Source organism: Ambystoma mexicanum, chromosome 2q, assembly GCF_040938575.1.
Source record: "Ambystoma mexicanum isolate Mex_15411 chromosome 2q, UKY_AmexF1_1, whole genome shotgun sequence".
In the NCBI taxonomy this organism is placed as follows: Eukaryota; Metazoa; Chordata; class Amphibia; order Caudata; family Ambystomatidae; genus Ambystoma; species Ambystoma mexicanum.
The window spans coordinates 92,663,313-92,686,190 of NC_090924.1; the positions used below are offsets into that span (position 1 = coordinate 92,663,313).

Genomic DNA, 22,878 nt, shown 5'->3' on the forward strand with positions numbered 1-22,878 from the left:
CTTATTTCCACTCCCCCCCCCTCACTTCCAGTGTTATGCAGACACCCAACTCTTCTTCAGAATTCCTTCCCTCCCTCCCTCCCTCCCTCCCTTCCTCCCTTCCTTCCTCCCTTCCTCCCTTCCTCCCTTCCTCCCTTCCTCCCTTCCTCCCTTCCTCCCTTCCTCCCTTCCTCCCCTCCCCTCCCCTTATCCATCTGAAGCTAGAAACCTTGGAGTCATCATCATCTCCTCCATCTTTTTCCTCCCTCATATCATGGACCTTGCCAAGAAGGCCCATTTTCAACTCCACTTCTTCAGAGGTATCCTTCCTTTCCTCACTTTTCACCAGAAGCGCAATGTCTGTTGAGCTCTGGTACTCTCTAGGCTCGACTACTGCAACAGCCTCTTCCTCAATCTACCCTCTTCCTCTCTCCGCGCCCTCCAGCTTATTCAGAATAGGGCTGCAAGACTTATCCTTGGCCTCAAGCCCAGGGACTCTTATCTGTCCAGGTCTAAAATCTCTAAACTGACTCCCGGGTTGCTGCAAGGATCAAACTGAAATCCCTCTGCATCATCCATAAGGCTGTCTGGGGCTGGGGACCACGCTATCTACAACTTGCTCTCACCAAATACTCTCCCTCCAGATCTGTACGTTCTTCCGGCTCCAACTCTCTGCGCGCCAGGTGCTTCTGTAAGCAGTAATCTGGTGGTCGAGCTCTTTCCTTGGCGGACTTCCTCCTCTGGAACAGCCTCCCCCTTCCTCTCAGTCTTGAGCTAGATCTCCTCAAATTCCAGGAAGCTCCACATGGTTTTCCTCTTCCTCCTTCCCACTCTTCCTTCTGTGCTAACCCCACAGTCGCTGAGATTGGTGGCCTGGGCCCTTATGTGTCCTCCTAGGTCCTGGACTTCCGTCCAATCACCTTTAGCCAGCGCTCTCCCCAGCACTTGCCTTTGGGCAACCCACTGGCGTGTGTTGTCCCACAGGCATGCACCGCAGGTGCCCACTCTTTACCAAGGGATCTCTGCTAGGCACTTAACTGTTTGTTGCCGGCAACGGACTCTCTGGCACTTCCCCCTATGTGGAACCACAAGCACTTACCCTCCGCCCCCAACCCTCTCCCAGGGTATTATTATTTATTAACATGGATATAGCGCACAGCAGCCCTCGGACATCGCAGCGCTTTTATAGTAGACATATCTGGTTAAAGAAAGCATAAAAATCAAGCAGATAAATGCAGTGATACATTCCTTGTCCCCTCTCTAGCTCTACACTGGCACGTTACAAATGATTACCAGGCCTTCTGGGACTGCCTCTGCCTTTGTTCAGATGAGTTGGGAGGTCATGGGGGGGTGGCCTTGCTGCTATTTTTAATAATTCTTGTTTCATGCAGATCTGGTAGTGGGGTATTTGGGGCAGGTTATGTGGTCTTTCTGCAACATGTAACAACTTACAGAGATGTGCTCATCACGTACATTGAGGTATATGGTGTGTTATGGGGGGTGATGAGGGTTGTGGGGGTTGGCCTGACTTGATATTGGATTTCTAGTCAAATTTGAGTATTTATTGTGAAGTGTAGTTTACTGGGGGCAGTTATATCATTATATCTTGAAAATTGTGCTGTCGTATTGTATGGGCGGGGATTTGAGGTGGGACATGTATTACAGTAGATTGGAAAGGGAAACCGGTGTATGACTGAGTATTTAAACTGAATGTGGTGTATTTGAAAATGTGTGGGGATCTGTGGCAATAGTCGATACAATTGGAATTTGGGGATAGGAAGGGAGTGTGCTATAGTTGAGGGGTTTTTTTTTGGGAGTAATATTGTTTGACTTTTATGGTTTCAAAATGTGGGTTCGATATGATTGTGGGCACTTTGAAACAATTTCTTAATGTATAAGTGCCTTACAAATGCATAATAAATAAATAAAAAAGACTTTCTGGCATCCAATAGAACAGAACCTTTTATTCACATTTTAGTCCTTTCTCTGCATCCACTTATGGTTCCCATTTCACAAGAGAAGTCCTCCTGCAATGCGTCCTGCCAGGGGGCAATCATGCCCATCCCGTAATAGCATAATTGGTGCTTATCTGAGCAATAATTTTTCCGTCTCGGACCCAGACAGTTTGTACATTCATGTGAGACAGCAATTGTCCGGCACTACCTTCTGCGCATGCTAGAGAGTCCTATGGGATAGAAGTCATGCCCAAGCAAACTTTAATTCTTTGAAAATGATCTCTGCCCCAGGAATTAATTATGTTTTGAGTATGCTTCCTTTAATGTTGCCCTCATCATTTTGGAAGGATTTGGACAGGATGCTTCAAGAATTCTTGTGTGATAGGAAGCCTCCAGAGTTGAAGTTGTGGAAATTGCAACTGCCACTAAGTAAGGGCGGTTTGGGGGTTCCTCATTTCAGAGCCTATCATTTGGCTTTCATGTCGGATTTCTTGGTTCCCTACGTGGAAGACTTGCATGATGTGTGGGTGGAGGCTGAAACTAGTTTCATTGGGCCGTTGACACGGCAAGCTATCTTGACTTCTGTTTTGGAATGGAGTTGTGGGAAAGATCCGTTGATTGAGAACTTGAGCAGTTCATGGAAAAATATATGCGTATATTTGGGTGTGTATGCATTTAAGGAACCTGGTGCGTCGATATGGTTGAACCCCGCTATTAGGATAAATGGTAATGTGGTTTTCTGGGCGGATTGGTTTTTGGGTGGAGTGCATTGGGTGGCTGATCTGTTTAAAAATTACATTTGGATGACTGCGAGGGAATTGCAACAGCGCTTTAACATAGAGAACTTTAAGACCTCTGATTACCTGAAGCTTAAACGGGCGATTGGGAATGTAGACTTTGAGCAGAGAATTGATTTGTGTCTGTTTACTAGAAAGGCGACTGGGAGAGAAGGAGGCCTGGCCAGTTGAGTGTATAAGGAGATTGTGTCGCATTAGAAGGGTAATGACCTCTTAAGAGGGGAGTGGATTAGAAGAATTGGGTCGGATATTTCTGAAGACTTATGGCAACGGATGTGTGAGAATGTTAAGATGTGTTTTTTGAGGCTTACAGAGAGGTCGAGACAGATAAAGATCATTAATCGGATTGTTTGGACGCCTGAGACAATGTGGAGAAGGGGGATGTCGGAGAGCTCGGTTTGTTGGCGATGTATGCATGAGTCAGGTGCGTTGGAGCATATGTTGTGCGACTGTAGGTTGGTGAGGTTATTCTGGGGTGAGATTGGTCGGGTGTGTGATGAGGTGATTGAGGAGTTGCCTGTTCTGGACTTCAAAGTGGTGATATTGGAGAGTCTTTGGATGATCTTACTCAAAATCAGAAGAAGTGGTTGTTCCGAGGGGCAATGATCGGTAAGAAAATTATTTTGCGAAATTGGAAATCTGTATTGACTTTGAATATTGAGACATGGTTGACTGAAATGCGAGACTTGGCAGAAATGGAGAGGATACTTTACAGACGAGAAGGCAGAATGGGTTTGTTTGATAAAATCTGGGGGAAATTTCTACAGTTATACTAGACTTGGTGTAGTACATATGTAAGTGGGGGGCATGGGTGTAGGTAATTTGGAGATGTTATGGATTCAGTTGGGGGCTATGATATGATTTATATCTCGCAATGTACATAGTTGTTTTGTAAATTGTTTTAATTGTTTTGGGAATTTTACTGTTCATTGGAGTATATTTTTTTGTTATTTGCGGTGTGTGGCCTAAATCTCATTTGTATACATGCATTAATTTACTAATTTCATTTTAGTTTCCTCCCCGACACGATACAGAATCAAACAGCGGAAAAAACTATGAAAGACACAGTGGGGGCCAACTTTGAATTTTGACTGACTGTTTTATGGGTGTAAAGGAAGGAGTAATTGAAGTAGTCAGGTGGAAAGGAGACCTAAAGTATGATGACAGAAGGATTTTCACGTTTCCCCGTTTAGCGTGCCAAATGGCCAAGAAAACAAGTGTTATTTGCCATTAAGAAACTATTTCTGGTTAAAGAGGTAAAGGCATGTTTATTACAGCCTGCCAAGTAGTGGGTAACATGCAAGGGCAAGGAATATCTGTTTTGGGAGTTTGGTTAAGCAGTGGAGCTACTGAAATATTTACCAGGGTTGCCAGCAGACGGGGAGCGTTTATAGGACACCGTTGCACGCCTTCGAGGTTACTTGAAGGGTTTGATAGGTCTATTAAAGGTTTGGACATTTTTTAATAGCCAGCATTCGTTGTAATTTGTTACTTTTCCTCACATGTACTTTTGTATTTTGTCTAGGGGACTAATGGAGAGCCTCAGGGTGTTTCAATGAATGCATTTATGCAAGATTTATTTTGCAAGGGAATATTACAACCCCCCCCCATCGTTCCATGTAATATACTGCTGTTTTGTTATATGCAAATCCTTAAAATAAGAAATTCAACAAGAAAAAAGTAGTACTGCTGTGAAAACAAACAAAAAGTAAACAACTGCCACCAAACTGTGAATATGGGTGAGCGGGCTACGTCAGGGACAAAATGGGGCACTTGGCAGTATCCCTTCTATGGAGGTCGTATGTGCTACCAGAGCAGCACATTAACAAACAGGCTTGAGTGAGACTTTTGAAAAGGTCTCACTGTAGGGGCACAAACAAAAGCATAGAATGGGTTGACTACAAAAAACTAAAAGGGATTCCTGACTGCACACTCATTGTACGGATTAGTGAACTGATAATCCTTAGTGCCCTTTCTTGATTAACAGAATATTGGAAGACATAAGAAAAAAAACCCACAGGAAGTGGGAGCCCAGAATACATGGGTGTCCACTAGTTTGTCATCTACACTACTTGCACCAAAGGAACAGTCCCCCTCCATCACTACCACAAGATAGAAAGGGGTGGTTTGTAAGATTATCTACAAGAAGACTATCACTATGAGCGACTTCTACTTACAGGTATATCAAGTCCCCCTTTCATCAGGTTGACTAATTTTACAGCATAGAAATGCTGCTTTGGTAAAAAGAAAAGCTATGTAGAATACCCTAAAAGGATGATTCCAGCTTGTGCTCTGCAACGTCAAGCCTTTTATCTCTTCCTCAAGTTTCAGAACAAGTTGTACAAGGCCTGGTAATCTCCCACCTAGACAATGACAACGTCCTACTCACAAGTGACACAAGTATCCCAAAATACCACCCTGGCCTTTCTAAAAGCCATGCATCAAAGGAGTAAGGAGATTTGACCTCATTACCCCTATACGAGAGGAATTGCATTAGTTAACCCTTCAAGCATGCATCATCATCAAGACAGCCTGCATCACATACGAAGAAGTCAAACAAAATACCACTCTACTTGGCTGGGAAAAATACCATCTCAGACTGGAAAGGAAAAAAAAAAAAGACAGCAAGAGGCGAAATAAACAGGAAAATATGTTCCTGCTCTGCACTGGGTCTCTGGAACAAGTTAGCAATCCAGAGAAGCCTGATCCCTCCATCCTACACTTCAACAAGGACCTGAATACCCCACCCACCCTTCAAGGAACATCGCAAACTGCTGATCTCTACATTCATTCCTACTTCTCCCCCTCTGGGGTTTTCCAGCTTCTCTTCTCCCCCAACACATCCTAGCTCTCCTGCCACCCCTGCACCCTACTTGTAATGCCCTCAGTGCATCCCCCCATTTAAAACACTCAGTTACTTCCCAGGTAGGTTTACGCTTTACACATTTTCTCTTTACAGCTTTCCCACCAGGGGTTTCAATGGGAGACCGAGCATGTGTCTATGTGACGGTAAACCTGGCTGACTTGAGGAAAGTAACGTCTTTTTGGTTTCACTCACCTGCACAACTAATTTAATTTGGGGGCGGTGTCTCCGTTCCAAAGGCTGCCAGTGCAGGAAGACTCTCATTAATATTCAGTCAGTGAACCGTGTTTTATAACTTTATCCGGTGCACTACTGTGTGCCATCATTTTTAACACGATTACGCTATTCTGAGTATTATATAAACAAAACAGCTGCCTCCACAGTATACACCCTGTCTTTTGACCATTTGTTTGGCACGCTTCATGCTCTCTCAAGCCACACATCTCCAAATAAAAGGCATGCACTTTGTATAGTTCTGCTGTGAACTTCCAGTTACTGCTTTGTGTGACTAGAACTGGTTAAAATTATGATTGGGACACATTTCTCTATGTGGATGTCTGTTGCTGGCCTTCATTGGCCAGCCGCTAGCAGTTTGAATTCCATTAGGAATTGATCATTCTTTGTGGAGAGCTGGGGTCTTTCGTAGCCTAAATTCTGGATAATAGGCGAGGGTATGAAGTCATTCTCGAGGTCACCCACTGGTGCCAAGAATCTGAAGACCCCCACTGAAGACACAGAGGGGTACAGGAGAAGTTTCCATTATTACCAAACTCAGACACTGGGGATCCCCTACTCCACTCCCGTTTCCAGGGATGAACTTTATCTGTGCTTTCCTCCCTTGGACTGGTGGAATCAATTAGACTTATATCTTACCTCATAGTCCAGCCAGTGGTAGACTTCAGAAGTGTCCTGGGCCCACCCTGTGGGCTACCCTTTCCCTGACAAGGCTCCTCTGCTGCAACAAATCCAATCCCCAGTTGGAGCTTGGGACTGCTGATTATTCATTTATGGCCCAGGAACTGCATGACCTACATCATCAGGCCTCCATTCTGAAGAGGGGGTTTACCTATAGCTTGCTTTCTGTTGACTCCTGACTGGGGTGTCTTCGCCACTTCATTGCGCCTTGGGAACTATCCTCGTCATGGGAGCCAAACTGGTTGATGTCCCAGGTTGTATGCCTGCTGAAAGTATCCTGGAAACACACTGGCACCAAAGATCGAACGATTGCCTATCCAGAGTTAAACCAGACATCGACTTCAGTCACTCCAGCTGTGATCCTTGGACCTCCTGCAACAGGACCATAGAGCATAAATAAGTGGCACCAACGATTCTCTGATACTTCAGGGTGTTTCCCAGAATTGGAGTTCATGTATGGTTGTAAAGATAACTTTCTGTGCCCTCCCTCCCTCACCCTATAGGGATTGCAAGGGTGACAAATCCACTCTCTTAAACTACCCTTACCTGGCCATGGGCGATAAAGTTCTGGCTTATGAGCCTAGAGTGTTTGATTCTAAACCCTTTCCCCTGCATTTTACTTACACCAATTAGCGGAGGAGCAGGGGAATGTTAAGGCTTCCTAACCCCTCATCCCAGCTTATTCATTTATATAGTGCACCTAACTCTGAGGTATTTGGGTTACGTTTTACTTGCCTCTGTTGTTTGGACCCAATAAATAGAGTTCCACAAGGAAGTATGTACTATCACCTGACTGTCTCCATGTGTTGTTAACTGTACTTATGCCCCAATCCACTGAGCTCCTGAATCTGCCTTACTGCTCAGCCTAGAGTTTGGGGAGACTAAATGTGAAAAGCCTGACACATGAGGTTGGCCTTTCAGAAGCCTCTCACACAGCTGGTTCTGAACATCCTTGCTAAATCTCAGTCTTGGCATAGCATTACAACATGCACGATATGAGCCACAGAGCAAAGGACGCGTTAGGAGCCTGCTTGTCAGACAAATGAAAACTATTAGATAATAAAAAGCTTTCTGATGAATGTTAACTTTGTGCCATCTAGACGGAACTTAGACATAATAGAGTCAAGAAAACAGAATGTGCCTAAACGCCTTTCACTAGCTTCCTTACATATTGAATTACAGCCAAAATGCTCAACCTGCCTTATGCTTCCTAAAGAAATGTATGTACTTTTTATATTGTGACATGGTCAAGTGGGAGCTCTCAATCTAGGGCAGGTGGCTCACTAAGACCAAAGCCAGAACCAGCCTTGCCCCAGACATGAAAAATGAGAATTGAGTCGCTTCTCCTCCCACTCTGTGAACCCATCTGCCGCCCCCACCACCCATGTGCCACCCATATGAACAATGTTATCACCCTCTCTCTCAATGCAGTTGCTTGCTATGGTTCTCCTTTTCTTTTGTTCGAGCACCACAATCACAGTAGCCTCCTGGGAGCAGCTGAGAAGAGCCAGAGAGGATTCAAACAGCAACACAACACCCACGTCGACTCTGGAACGAGCCTTCACCCGCACATAACAGCGACCAGCAACCCAGGAAAGCAGAAACTTCACCACCAAAGAGGAAAAACAAGCCTCAAGACTGACAGCATGACAGAAAAGCAGCATGGAAAACAGAGACATTCAGGAAAACTGTGCTGGAAAAGCGAGAGAGGCTTAGAGGGGTTTTAAAGCGTCTCACCTGGATCATGGGGAAAAGACAGGCACTGATTGGTGCAGGAGCTCAGGTGAGCACTGCAACCAATAAGAAGTGGAAGGGACAGAACAATCTCCACAGTGTTAAAGGGGGCAGCAGGAAAGACAGGGGTGGTTTGGGTGAGGTCGCAGGAGGAGGTGAAGGTGGAACAAGTGACTAGATGGACGGAGGGCGGAGAGGAGTGTTGAAGAGTTGATGGCAGAGCTTAGTAAAGGTGAGGTCTTTGTGAGAGAGAGTGGTATCAGTTGTGTGTAGTGTAGGAAGTGGGGAGGAGGGTATAGAACTTGTGATAGAAATAGTGTGGCAGGTAGGAGTATGGTGGTAAGAGTAGTTTCTGTGAGAGGAAGTGTTAAGAAAAAGTGAGGCTAGTGGAGAGAGTAAGAGTTGGGTGCAAGGATAGGGGTTTAGGAGAGAAGTGGGGAAGGGTGAAATTAGTGACAGTAGTAGTATTAGCAGTCGTAGTAGCAGGTGTAGTAGAAGGATGATCAGGGAACCATATCCCTGAGTTTGGGGGGAGAAGAGATCAGTAGTACTGCAGAGGGAGTGGTAGTAGTAGGGCGGTCGGAGGAGTAACATCAAAGAATGGAGAAGAGGAATAGAAGTGTGAAGAAGGTAGAGTGGTAGGAAAGAAGGTACTAATATTGGAGGAAGGTAGAAGAGAGAGGAACATCAGGGTTCTCCTTTTCCAGCCATTGCATCCTATCAAACTACCGGTATTTTTCTATAGTGCACAATCTAACCAGAGAAAGAACAGTCAGTTAAACCTTGTCCTGTAATTCCAAATAAAACATGCGTGAAACTTCCTGGCTGGTCACTCTGTGACAACATGCGTTTTTTCCCTTTTTTTTTTTTCTTCTTTTTATAAATTCAACGCTATTGTATCCTTAGGCTTAGGAAACACCTTAGACCTTTCTAGGTTAGCCCTTAATAGGACCTTTACAGAATCACCTTACCGAGATGGTGTTGGGCCACAGTGGCACAAACGAGTACAGGTGTTCAATCAGGGTTTTGTCCGGTACAATTAACACTGTGTTGTGCTTTGGAGAGGCAACACATATTGACAATTATACTTATTTGCAAATGCAGATAATGGGCCTCAATCAGAGTTTGCCGGTCCAGAAATAAGGGTACTGGTAGCAACTTACTGGCACCCTTTCCGGACTGGCAAACTACAACTCTGCCAGCCAGGACCGTTGCGCCCGGCAGGTCTGACCTGCCGGGCGCAACTACCCCAGAAAGCAGCATTGACGCAGAAGCAACAGTGCCCGACTTCCCAATCCGCCGGGACTTGTAATGGCTGGGTGGCATCGGGAAGTTAGACACAGGAAACAGTGTTACAGGGTTGGTGACAACCCACCGGTGGCATCAACGGGTTACCGCCAACCTCATAATGAGGCCCAATGTGTCTTCTTTAGGACAGCGCAGCTACATGCATATTTTTTAAATAGGTTTTTATGCATTACAGATTAGTATGCAAAGGAGTAAAGTTAAACATGCAGACAGATGAATTGGCCCCAAGACATTCCACTGCCTTGCTAATTTAAGAAGGCACATGCACATCATTTGCTATTGGAACTATATGTGGCACATAGAGATGTTTATGCAATATGCTGAGGATATTTGCCTTTATCGTTTTGTGTGAAATGCTCTACTGGTCTCGGTTTTTCCAACGGAACAAAGACACATAGCCCACCAAGTATTATATACTCAGTCTGTACTTTCCCAAATAAAAATTATTAATCTGTTGTGTCTTTCTGTGTGATTTCCCCATTGTTGACTGGGTCTGCATGCCACCGGCCCCTACAAAAGAGCCAGTGTCAGCAGCACTTTGAGGAGGGCAGGTTAGGAGGCTTTTAAGACTTGCCAATTATTGGGTTTTAGACCATGCAGCAGCCTTGCCGGTTTGAGATCAAAAGTCTTCTAAACTGTGCCCCTCTCAACATACAAGTCAGTAAACTAAATGTCAGAATAGTGCGCCCTGTGGTCTTATCTGGGAAAGGCCTTGGTGTTCATTTTTCCTACTGCCTCCGATGAGGCCAAGGCTTCTGTTACAAAGTCTATATAGACTTTACTGACTTCTACAGGACACATCCTCCAACTCAAGACAGGCAATGGCTGTTCTTACATAGTGTCAGACTGCAGGAAACATTTTTTTATTGCACAGCGCAATCATAGAATTCTGTCTACTATTATTCTACAAAGATATTTTGACTCCCTTTACATTGGTTCTTTCCTCATTTATATCTTCATCAAGGCATACATTAGTTTTCAACAATTGAGTAGAAGAGTTTGCTAATTACATTTTTCTTGATTAGCAGACACCCCCATTTGATTAGCAATGTTGTACGAATATGTTTTTCTAATGTCACCAGACATTATTTGCACACAAAAAGAGCAACAATACAACATTTTTGTGTATCTCTGAAACGAGACATTAGTGAGATGAGTCTGGCCTTCCAAATTCTTTAAAATTCTGCTAGACCTGTAGGTTGAGCAATTTAATTTACCTACTCAACCCAAGAGAAATACACTCAACCCATGGCAACGGATGGCAAAACATGTAAATGCAGTTTCTGTAAAACATTATGTTTGGCACACTGCTGCTAGCCATCCACAGTGAAACATGTACTTGACCTTTACTACAAACAAAGTAAATGTTAAATAAAAGTTTCAAACATCCCCTGAAAATGGTGCTGCCCATTCATAAAATCTACTCTACTATGCAAGCGGGTGAGTAGGCTTTGCGAGCCCTGTATGAATGTCTGTAAAATGTAAAAGCTGCATGAATGGACACAAATAAAGAGATTTGATAAAAAGGCACTGAAAACAGTTTCGCCAGCTCTCTCCCGCAGGTGCTAATATATAATGCAATCATAATCATAGAGCAAAGTGAGCCAACTCATGTTCCGATCTGGATTTCATGCTACAGGGCAAGAAAGGGTAGGCTCCACTGGAAAAACAGCGGTAGACTCCAAAGAGTTGGAGCAGAAACCTTTCAATGTCAGAAAAATGTTGCCCAGTCTACAACAGCATTCAGTGCTCCCACCTCTGGGCCAGTGAACCAAACTGCAGGGATCTCAGGGGAGCACACAGCAGCTGCATTGAAGGAGCTGACTGCCTCTGAAACATCAAGAGGTGGGATCACTGCAGATGGATCCCTCTGGTCATGGAGTAGCAGGCCATTAACTTGGAGTATAGTATCAGTTTCAAACAGCGGATTCTACAGTGATGTTTCTTTGAGGTGAACAGGAACAGATCCAGACCATCGATTGAATAAGAACTTGGGGTTTACAGAGTCAGACAGACAGCACACATGAAAGCAAATTTCCAAAAATATTCACTTCATAAAAAACATTGAAACATTGCAACACCGCAGGGCTGCGCGGCGTCATCCCCGCATGTAAGCCCTCTGGGCGTCAGCAAGCACTGTGGCGTTTTTGTATACTTTTTAAACTGTGCATTAAGATTGCATTGAATTCACTGTGCTGCAATTTTAACTATTTGCCTGCGCTCATTCAGCTGACAACACGTGTGGACTGCATTTACTGAGTTCCACTTTCAGCTTTTTGAAATTACCGGCCTCATCCTCGGCACTGGACTACTTCCGAGGGTTGCCATGGAGCCAGATCAATAAGACTCCTGATTGGTCTGCGTGTGCGTTAACTGGGCATACCGCGAGCTGGCACCAGAGAGAGCCGGCGCCCAGCACAAAGGCCCACACAAAGGCCCCTGGTCTGGCCTTGACGGCTGAAACTGCCGGTCCAACGCCGCCTGTCATGCATCCTGCTGTTTCCTCGCTGATTCAACCTAAAGCGCACTGGCACATTTGTCAATCATGGTGAGCACCACCTGTGACCTTTCCATGTCCCGCTTTTCATTCATGTTTGCTCCAGCAAGCCAGATCTTTGTATCACTCCCTCCGTCCCGTCCATACTACAACATTCTAGACTGCCTTTTCTCTCTCCAAGTCTTCTACCTCACTGCTGCACTCTGAACTTTTGTTATTTCAATATATCTCTTAACTCATGTAGCTCCTCATCTCACTAAGTCATCTGGACTTCGAGCCCTAGTGCATTTTTCTGTACCAATTGACTTTCAAATTTGCCATCCTTACTGTACCTTGCTATCTTGTAAGTTGCTTTTGAATTTGGGAATTTCAGTGTGCTAAATGATTTTTTTCTTTTTTTTTTAAATACTTTTTGGACGAACTTGTCGACCTTTTACACTTTATAAACTTGTACACAATTCATAAAAAATCTCATACAAATAGAACAATAAGCATTATAGGTAAAAACACATTAACATTACTTTTGTACATAAAGGTTTGTGTTTAAAACCATGTCTAGTTGCCCAGCTGGTATGAATCTGACCACTATCCGTTTTTGTATGTCCTTGTGAAGCATCTCGAATTGCCCTTTCAATCTTTCCCCATGCCCTCTGCCAAACATGGAATGCCGCTGCTGTGATCACAAGTGATTCTGCCCTCAAGATTGTGTTCCAGAAATGATCTGTCAGCTGCATTTTAAACTTGGCGTATCCCCTCTCATATTCCCATGCGAGCGCTGGACTGTTAGTGAGTATGTGCCTCTGGGACTCCACTTGACTGGCACACAGGCAACATTGCCTTTCAGTCCAGGGAATCTCCTCCAATGCCCCAGTGTTTTCCCATACCGGGAGAGTATTTAATCTCAGAGAGGATAAATCTCGTTCGAGCTGGAGTGCTGAGTTTTGTGAGGTAAGATCTTGGCAAGTCCCTGTCAAAACCCTGGTGGGAGAAGGCTACTTATCTTTGCTGGGTAGACAGGTGAATCACCCTTAGCAATATATCAAGATGTCTGGTTTTCCTCTCCAATTTGATCAGATGTAGGTCTAACCAGGTTGTCTTTTTTTTTTTATTCCCAGATCCTCAAAATGTTGTTCCACCGTATTCCCGAGACGCACGTACCGATTGCTTTTCTTGCATCGGATTGAATGAGGAATTGTGAGGCTCAGTAGCGTCAGCTCCTTGGAATCAGTGGGTTGTATTTTTATCCATAGTTTGCATGCTGCAATCTTCCAGAGGGAGAGAAAGGAAGGTAGCCCTAATTCCAGGCATACTGCTTCTATTGGATGGGAGGGCAAGCAGTGAGCGCAATATATTTACCTCCAGCTTAGTAAGCCATTCTATAAGGTTTAATGGGTAGACTTCTAGCGCATAGAGGATGCTTGGGACTATTGATTGTCTGCAGGCTCTGATATTGGCCTCCACAGAATGACCACCATGAGTGACAATGATCTTTTCCAGCACAAGCCATTTTTTCCATGTTGCGCTTGTCACACCCTCCCTCAGTTGAGCCTGGCTCAAATTTGCTCTGGTCATTGTTCCAAGATATCTGTAGTCTGAGGTTTGTTCCAGGGTGACATCCCCACCCCCAAGGTTCCACCTAAAAGAGGGGACTCCATATGCACCTCTCCCCGCCGCAAGTATTCTGGTCTTTTGCTATTAGGGTGAAGCCCATGTTCTCTGGAATAGATATATAGAGCTTCAAACGAGCATTGGGGACCTATAGCCATCCGATCTATCCTAACGATATCATCGGCATATGTTAAGCAGCTCAGGACTTCCGTTCTAAATCGGGCGGGTGGAGGTGGTTATGTGCCTTCTCCACGGCTTGAACCAACTCTGCTGTGGAAAGATTGTAGAGCAGGGGGGCAAGAGGGCAACTCTGCTTCAGACCTATGTTGGTTGAGAGAGGCTTTGCTAAGCTTCCTTCCTGGGATAATCTTACCTGTACCTCCGTTTTAGAATATAGTGACTAGATGAATAACAAAAAGGAGGGATCTATTCCCCATCTTACTAACTTCTCCCATAGCTTTTCTCTAATGTTGCTGTCAAAGGACGCTGTGTAGTCCACAAAAGCAATGTAAAGCGTTGTGCCAAATCATTTTTCATTTCAGGTAATTTTAGTGTGCAAAGTTGATCTTTAATGTGGACCCCCTCGTGCTCCACATACGTATGACTGTTTGTATCTCACATCTGCTAGGCCACCTTGTGTATTCTGTTGGGCACAGTGCATTTCTGTCCCTCTCCCTCCAGTTATCCACTTGACCACCCTCTCCCACTTGTCCCCATGGTGCTCTCTGGTTCTCCCATCTACTCCAACTGCTTCTCCATCTCCTATCCTCGCTCTCGCTCTCTCAAAGTCTGACAGGAAGAAATTTAAGAAGGCTCTCCTGATCTCCAACCCTGGTCTGCCTATTGCCGACACCTAGGTCAATGCTTCTTCCAGAGAGACTATCACTGACATTCTCTTTGCCGTTCTGGACCTATGTACACCCCATATGGTTTGTTTCTGTCCTCTCCCTTTTCACCCATAAATGGTGGTACCAGATGGAAGTGCTCTTGGCTCACTTCGCATCATCCAGGTGCATTTTCAATGTCTATCGTAATGGCACTAACATTGCCCAGAGCGCTCAGCCCGGCCACCACCTCCTCGGCCTCCTCCTCGAGAGGCGTCTTCCCTCTCTTTTCAACTCGCCCCCCCCTCCTACCACCGCACCTTCTCCGATCTCCCCCCCAACCCGCAATGGTGGCAGCCTGCCCCCGTGTTCCCCCCCTCAGAAAACATTTAAAGGGGGGAACCAGCTTCACTTAAGAGACCCTCAAATCACACTCTGCTGTCAAACACGTCTGTGACATCCGTCTCCTCGTTGAGGACCTTGACGTCCTTGCTCTTACTGAGATGTGGTTCAAGGCCAGCTCTGTCAATGCTTTTTACACTCTTCTCCCCCAAGGGCTACAAGATCCTGTCTAATTCCAGGCTCTCCCGGTCTGGTGGTAGAGTGGCTCTGTTTTTCCCCAAGTGGATCCCGGCCACCATCATCCCCACTCAATCCTACTCATCCTTCGAAATGCTTCGTCTGCAGGCGGTCTGTCTACCCTACCCTCTCCCTCACTCTCACTCTCGCCGCCATCTACAGGCCCTTCTGACTAACTAGCCTCTTCCTCCAGGAATGGGCAGACCTCTCCTCCCCTCTCCTTACCTCCTCCCCCAAACGTCTCTCCCTTGGGGAATTTAACATCCACCTTGACTCTCCGGATTTGATCACTGAACTTTTTAATGAACTCTGTGACTCGATTTCCCTCACAATTCTTCCCTCTGGCCCAACCCACTCTGCCGGGCATACCTTGGATGCTCTCATCTCTACAGACATCCCTCTCTCCAACTACCCCTCTCTCCTGGTCTGACCACTCCCTCTTCTCCTCTCACCTCGATCTCTCCTCCCCCAATGATGCCTATACCCTCACTGCCAGTCTCCTTCTCAGTTATTCGACCGGTGAAGCGTGAGTCAGTCGCATTTGCCGCAACCTTCATCCCACCCCCTGTCCCCGTCCGACTCTCCTACTGACTCTGCTCTGGCCAACCTCCATCTCTAATACCTTGGACATCCTTGCCCCTGTCATGAGGATCCGCATGAAGCTTGCCTCCAAATTAAACTCTTGGTAGGACTCTGAATTGGCAGCTTTGAAGCTTAAGTGCTGAGCGGAAGTGGCAGACCTCAAGTACATCCTCTGACAAACTGGCCTGCCGCCTTCTCCAACGGCAATATCTGCTCCAAGAAGAGAGCTCATGTCCAGGCCTGCATTACTGGGGCTACTAATAATACGGCTCAACTTTTTGAAATCTGCAAGGAACTTGCCAATCCTACTGCAATCTTCTCCTCTCCTCCTCCCTCCCAGGCACCCTGCACTGTACTGGCCTCCCGTTTCTCCTCTAAAACTCAGGACATCCTGTCCTCACTGTCATTTATTTCCCTCCCATCCCCCCTGCTCTCTTGGCTACCTTGGCCCCTCTCTACCACCAATTCTCTCCTCCTCCTCTCCGATTTTACCAGATGAGTTTTCTAGAGTAGTCTGCTCTATGAAAGTCTCCTCTGAACAGGAGCTCCCCTGTTCTTCCAGAACCATCAAGGACAACATTGCCTCTCTCACCCAGTCTTGGCTGACTTTTGTAATCATTTCTTTGCCACTGGCTCCTTCCCACCACCCCTCAAGCATGCTCTTGTGCACCCTCTCCTGAAAAAGCTGTCTGCCAACCCTTCTTGCCCAGCTAACTATCACCCTATATCCATCACCCCTTTCCTTGGCAAACTCATGGATAAGCTGGTCATTCCCCCAACTGATGTTACGCTCACCTGGTATTCACCGGGACGCCACCCAGCAAGTTGGTTGCTAATGCCCTTCTCAATGATTCCCTGGTGCGGTTCTCGGTAAATTCCGCCTGGAAATGAAGACTATGTTTAGGATTGGACGACCAAGGTAAGCTTTCCCCCACCTCCCCTGTGATTTCAGCCCATCCGGGTTCTCTTCTCACCTTGTTATCGAAGTTGGTTGGCTCTGCGTCCTGCTTTCTGGGCAGGGGCGCGTTGTCTTTCGTTGGTCGCGTGCGGGCCAGTTACTTCACTGACAGCGACCCAGTAATGTCTTTCAGGTAGGTCTTATTGCGATATATGGCGTTCTTATTCTTGCATGCCTTTTTTCTGTTCGATAATGTCTCTTTTTATTCTCCCTTAGGTGCACGGAGTGTCCGCTTGGCGAACTGGGTAGGCTGGTTTTCTCCGGTAAACGATGGCGCACAATAGCGCTATGATGCAATAAGTAGGAGCTTTGCGCAAGGCGACGATGTCTTGTCTTCACTGACTTGTGTTTTCTCTTTTTCGTAGGTCCAGTGTGCTCCCAGCACGGGTGGAGTTCCGGAGCTATACCGGTCAAAAAACAACCAGCCAGGTAAGTCTCTAAGCGATTCTTAGTTGAAATGTCTCTACTACCTCCTTTAATGATGTCTTTCTTCCTTTCTCAGGTCCTTCGATCCGGGTGGAGCTGCGAGCAGAGAAGGATGGAGATTGCAGGTAAGATTCTGTTGCTAACATCGTTCGTTGTTTTTTTCTGCAGGTCCGGATCTTGCCAGGCTCGTGAGAAGCTGGATACGGTGAGCGTCACGTTGCTAGTAGCAAAGTAACGCAAAGCGTGTTGTCTTGTTCGAGTGTGGTTTAAATAGCCTCTGCAAAGTAGTCCAGGTAAAGTAGTCCCTAGGCCACCACACCCAAAACACTATACCGCATAGCTTGGTTCTAGGAATCAAGCTATGTGGATGCCTCCATGTTGGCTGAAAGCCTAAATAAAGTAGTTCCTTAAGCAGATGTCTTTCCCAGTTTATGAGCCTGGCGCCAAAGGTGCCAGGACTGGCCCCAAGAGGGTCTGTGAAGCGGATGCCAGGCCTTATTTGCGATCCAAAGTCTGATTCCACCTGGCCAATGGGCTTGCCAATGGGGAATCAGGGCTGAGAGTCGTGACAACTGGCCTGCCACACTGAAGGGGCTGGCTGACTCCATGACCACCAGTCTGGCTTCAGACAATCCAGGGGCATGGAGACTGCTCTCCTGAACACCATTGAAGACCTGCTCTCGGGCCTGGATTCCAACTCTCCCTCTGTTCTTATCCTCCTTGATCTTTCTTCGGACTTTGACGCGGTCAACCACTCCAGCCTCAAATCGTCTCTATGATACACTAAGCATCACGGACCATGCACTGGCGTGGTTCACCTCATTCCTCTCAGACAACCCTCCCAAGTACAATTGTGCCCTTTCCTCTCCTCCTCCTCCTCACTCGCCACCTGTGGCATCCCTCAGGGCTCTATCCCATCGCAATGGCTCTTCAGCATCTACCTGGCCCCTCTTGCCCACTTGATCTCCACTTCTCTCCTTACTTCCAGTGTTATGCTGATGACACAGAGCTCGCCTTTAAGCTTCCATCCTCTACCTCCTGTCCCTCCTCTCTCATACCCGACTGCCTGACTGCTATTCATGCTTGGTGCTCTGCCATGATCTCTGCCTCAATGCCACTAAGGCAGAGATCCTTCTCATTGAAACGCCTGCTCCCCGTTCCCCCCTCCCACTCTCTGGCCACCCTCCTTGGGCCCTCTCCCCTCACACTCCTGTGAGGCAAAAAACCTTACGGTCATCTTCGACTCCTCTCTCTCTTTCTCTCCACACATTAAGGACCTTGCAAAGAAGTCCAACTTTCAGCTACACGTTATCATGGGCATTCTACCTTTCCTAACTCCTCTCTCCCCGTCCCGAGAAGCTAGTCGTCTCCAGAGCATGGGTGCACTCTAGGCTGGATAACTGCAACAGCCACTTGCTTAATTTGCCTCTTTCCTCCCTTCGCTCCTTCAACTAATCCAGAATAGGGCTGCAAGACTTATCCTTGGCCTCAAGCCGAGGGACCGCATCCCTCCAGCCCTAAAATCTCTCTACTGGCTCCCGGTGACTGCAAGGATAAAATTCAAAACCCTTTGGATCATCCAGAAGGCAGTCTTGGGCCTGGGACCACTCTACATCCAGCTTTCCCTCTCCAAATACATCCCAGCTAGAGTTCTTCGGTCCTCCAGCTCCAACTCTCTGGGGGTCAGACATTTACCCAAGCAGAGAGTGGGAGATAGATCCCTTTACTCTGCAGGTTCCTCCCTCTGGAAGGGCTTCCATGCCCCACTCAGACTTGAACCAGATTTTCTCAAGTTCCGGAAACTTCTCAAGACTTTCCTTTTCTCCTCTTCCTTCCCTCTCCCCATCCTGTGCTAATTATACCTCTGCCACTGTGACTGGTCTCTTCTGAGTCATACGGGGGGCCAGACCATCCCTGACCAGTCTCCCCCAGCATCCCCTATCAGCACTTGCCCTCAGGCTCCCTTCCCCAGACTAGCCCGAATATGGTCCACCCTGTCCATTGCAGTTATCTGCCCTTCCCCTTTTGCCCTTACGCTTGACCTTGTGGCCCCCCTCAGCACTTTCCCATCCCCTTTGGGCCCCCCTATCCTGCACTTCACCCTCCCATCCTTGCCCCCTACTCCAATCTCCCCATGCACTTTTATCGCCCTTTTCTTTGCACTTGCACAGTAGGATTGTTACAAGGCCACTATAACCGTCACTGTTTCTTTTTCTTATGTGCCCCCACCCATTTTTGTCTCGTGGCATCTGGAAACACTTGTGTATAGGCGCAATACAAATGCCCAATAAATAAATAAACAAACAACCTTCAAGCTAGCTGGTGAGTTAGAGGACAAGTAGGCGGTGTTCCTGTTCATGAAGCAAATGGTTACCAACGTGGTAGAATGAATACACTATGGTACAGCCCAGTGAAAACTGCAAATAAGACACACTGTCTGGGCAAGAACACTCCCCTAGGAACACAATGAGGTAGGTTTAGAGCACCCCTGCCCAGATAGCCTCAAGAGCTATCAAAGCAGCACACAAAAATAGTTACAGTTCCCATTGAGGTTTTGAATGAAGCCTTAGGGCTAAAATGTTACCTAGAAACAATCGTTGGATTAAATACTGTTTTTGAAACTATTTATTCCAAATAGCACCCTGAGCACCATCCAACAATCTCAAAATATTCTAGCACTGAAGTTAGGATTAATAAATGAAGTCAGTCCTAGAATATGTGCTAACTGCTGTATGGCATGAGGAAATAATGACCACCAGTATTTATTTCCGTGATATCACCAAGAACAAAGAAAAATATGTAGGAATACTTAGAAAGTCAGTAGACAGGTTAGTGGGCTCAGCCAGAGTAGGGCAAGGGTTGTTTCTCACCCAACAGGCATCAATGTAAATGGTTTGTAGGATGGGTGATGTTTAAGGAGGGGAGTTCTGCAGGTAATTAATTTAACGTTATGCAGAACAAGCTTAAAAGACAGAGCTAGAAGGCCATATTTTTGGTGCAATGTGTTAATTCCGCCGCAAAAATATCGCATGCAAAAATATCGCCATATTTTTGCGGCGAAATTCACACATGGAACCTGCGGGGGACACCCCCGCAACCCCCGCATCATTTTTTAATGTGTGGGGGACACCACCGCAACCCCTGCTCCCACATAATATCCCCAACAAAATTATTGCCTATGGCGAACCAAACGGCCATATCTACGGTGATATTTTTGTTGGGGATATTATGTAGCGATGCCATATTTTTTACATACTTTTACATCCTGCATGGCACTAATTGGTAGCCTGGCGCTTACATACTAGAAGACTCTTCCACCCTTGTTCTTTTGATTCTAGGGATCTAAGGGATGAATTTAGAGATGAAGTCTGGGCCAAGTACATGAAGCGGTTTGTGGGTTATGCACGGAGCCTTGTATTGGATTCGTTTTGCTATGTTTAGCCAATGAAGGACCAAGTAGGCTGGGGAGATGTGACCCCTCGGCGGGATAGCTCTATGGGCTAACGGGCTAGTTGTGTGGGCCTTCTACGAGTTTACGGTAAGCCAATTCAGCCTTTCACACTCCTGAGGTTATGGTAAGTAGGGCTGAGTAGAGCAACAACACTATCTACTGGAGCACTACTGAAAACTGAACGTTATCAGCATAACACAGCAGTTAGACAACACCACGCCTAGAAACAACTATTCTTACCATGCACACCAAACATTTAACATGAATGTCACCGACACTTGATTCAAAGGATTACACATATTGCTCCACTTGTGTCAGAGTTCCAAGTACGGAAGGGTTGGAATACATACCTGTGTGAGCAATCTGCAGGTAGCATCCTTTCTCCTGTGGAGCGATGAAGACTTTAAGCGCTGACAAAAAATAAAATAAAAAGTAAACAAATACATCATGATGCACTCCGACTCCATGCACTGAATGAGGCCTAACTGTAGGACACATAAGCGAACTATCAGAACAATAAAAAAGCAAGGCATTAGCAGTAAAATAAATACTGGTAAAATAGGGTTGACTTTCTTCTGCCGTTATCCAATGCAACTGATATTATCGTTTTCCTACCCAATACAGAGACCCATTGATCCTCGATATCCAACTCAGAAGACCACCTGCAGAAGCGCAGGTCTGGGTTGATGTCATGCCATATACAGTCTCAAATGACAGCTGCAGTCATCAGTAGCAAAGGGACAGCCTCACCTACCTTACCCTCAGTGCTAGCATAAAATACTAGGCAGACTCATTATGAGGTTTATAAGTCAGGGACAGCAGATATGTTTATTACATTTATTTCTGTCCATAGCTCATTAAATAATCACTAAATAAGACCATTCCATGCTAGAGGCAGGGAGACGGAAAGTGAGTGTAGAGGTGAAAGAATGGCAAACAAGTTTCTTCACATTTACCCATTGCCATGGTGTAAACGTTTCCCTAAATATTAGCAGGTAGGCTGCTTGACTAATGTACCCATGCAGAAGGTTCCACATGGCAGGGCCTGCCACTGAGAATCTTCCATCTCCCCAGTGTATCAGATAGGAACCTTTAGGAGTAGCTGATCATCCCATGTGTTCCCATAACATGCTAGGTTTTGCCATCATTTACCTAGGTACCCCAAACACATGTCAGATATTTTCAAAAGCACACAGGCATGCATTTCCTAGAATGCACTGTGCTCCATCAGTGCATACGTTAAACATTATCCTTCCTTTGTACCACTCGGTGCGAATATTGGGAGAGGAAATGCCTCACACAGACATTTACTGTGCTTCACGGAGTATAGGTTCCAGCACATGACAGCACATGACTAGGTCCACTCGAAAGTTCCGATTGGCAAAGAGGAAGGCGAGTAAGGACTCATGCCCATGTAGATTGCTGACAGAGCTCAATCAAAAAAAGTGAGAGCGCGTCAATTTATTACCTGGCATGATGTCCCCAAGTCTCCCTGACAGGAACAGAGCGAAAAGAAAACGTAAACACGCGCGGCCCTGCCCACTCAGTTTGGTAAGTGAAACTAAAAAGAAACAAATGCAGGACATTTTCTTTTTTTTTTGCCCTTGCATCTTCAATCTTGTTGGTCTGATGGTACAACGTTCTGAGTTAGGCACAAAAGGTGGCGGGTGCAAGTCTGAGTTGAAGAGAATGCCGGGCGTGAGGGTCAGGGAGGGGGGTGTCGGGGAGGGTGAAAGGTCGATGAGGAAGAAGCACGAAAGAAGAGGGGTGGAGGAAAATTAATTACTGAAATCTGCAGTGGGACCTGTAAATTCAAGTAAGCCCTTAACCCATGACAAGACAACTCAAATTGAGGCTTACTTTTTTTAAATTTCCGTGCGATTCATTTATGGTAAACTGCACATCTGGCAGGACTCCACCCAGCTGCATCTTAGTCAAGCAGAATATCGAGGGAGAGAGAATCCCAATGCGTGCACTTAGTGAAAACAAGGCACAGTGAAATGTAGCAATTTGCCCAGGATCACATAATTGTAGTCAAAAGAGGAGGAAAAGATATGACCCCATGTTTATCAGTATGCAAGACGACAATACACAGTCATTGTTTGTAAAGTATTTGACTAGTACTTTTTGGTTGCACTTAAATAGGAGTTGGGGGCGTGCAAGTGGTGATTTATAAAGGGGGTGCCTGAAAGAAAATTACGGGACTTCCATGTAGTCTAATGCTGCACATTTCGAGGATGTGGTGCTAGTTTTAGCAGCTTGTGAAAATAAGATACATTGAGCTAGTGATGTTCCTAGTATTACATAATTTGATCAAGCTGGAAACCGAGTATCTTTGAAAGTCAGCAGTAAACAATGGGCATATAGACCACCTAATGGTCTTGGTTTTTTTATGCACTCTT

The 22,878-nt window shown here is 46.0% G+C and overlaps 1 protein-coding gene across 2 annotated transcripts in view; it reads right to left on the reverse strand.

Moving 5' to 3' along the window:
- The window catches only part of TEDC2 (tubulin epsilon and delta complex 2), a 202,938-nt gene that overhangs the window by 159,242 nt on the left and 20,818 nt on the right, over positions 1–22,878 (reverse strand). For both annotated transcript variants that reach the window (XM_069646927.1, XM_069646928.1), the window contains exon 2: positions 20,827–20,886. In XM_069646927.1, the coding sequence (XP_069503028.1) occupies positions 20,827–20,852 (26 nt within the window). In that variant the 5' untranslated portion in view covers positions 20,853–20,886. The remainder of the gene's footprint in view (positions 1–20,826; positions 20,887–22,878) is intronic.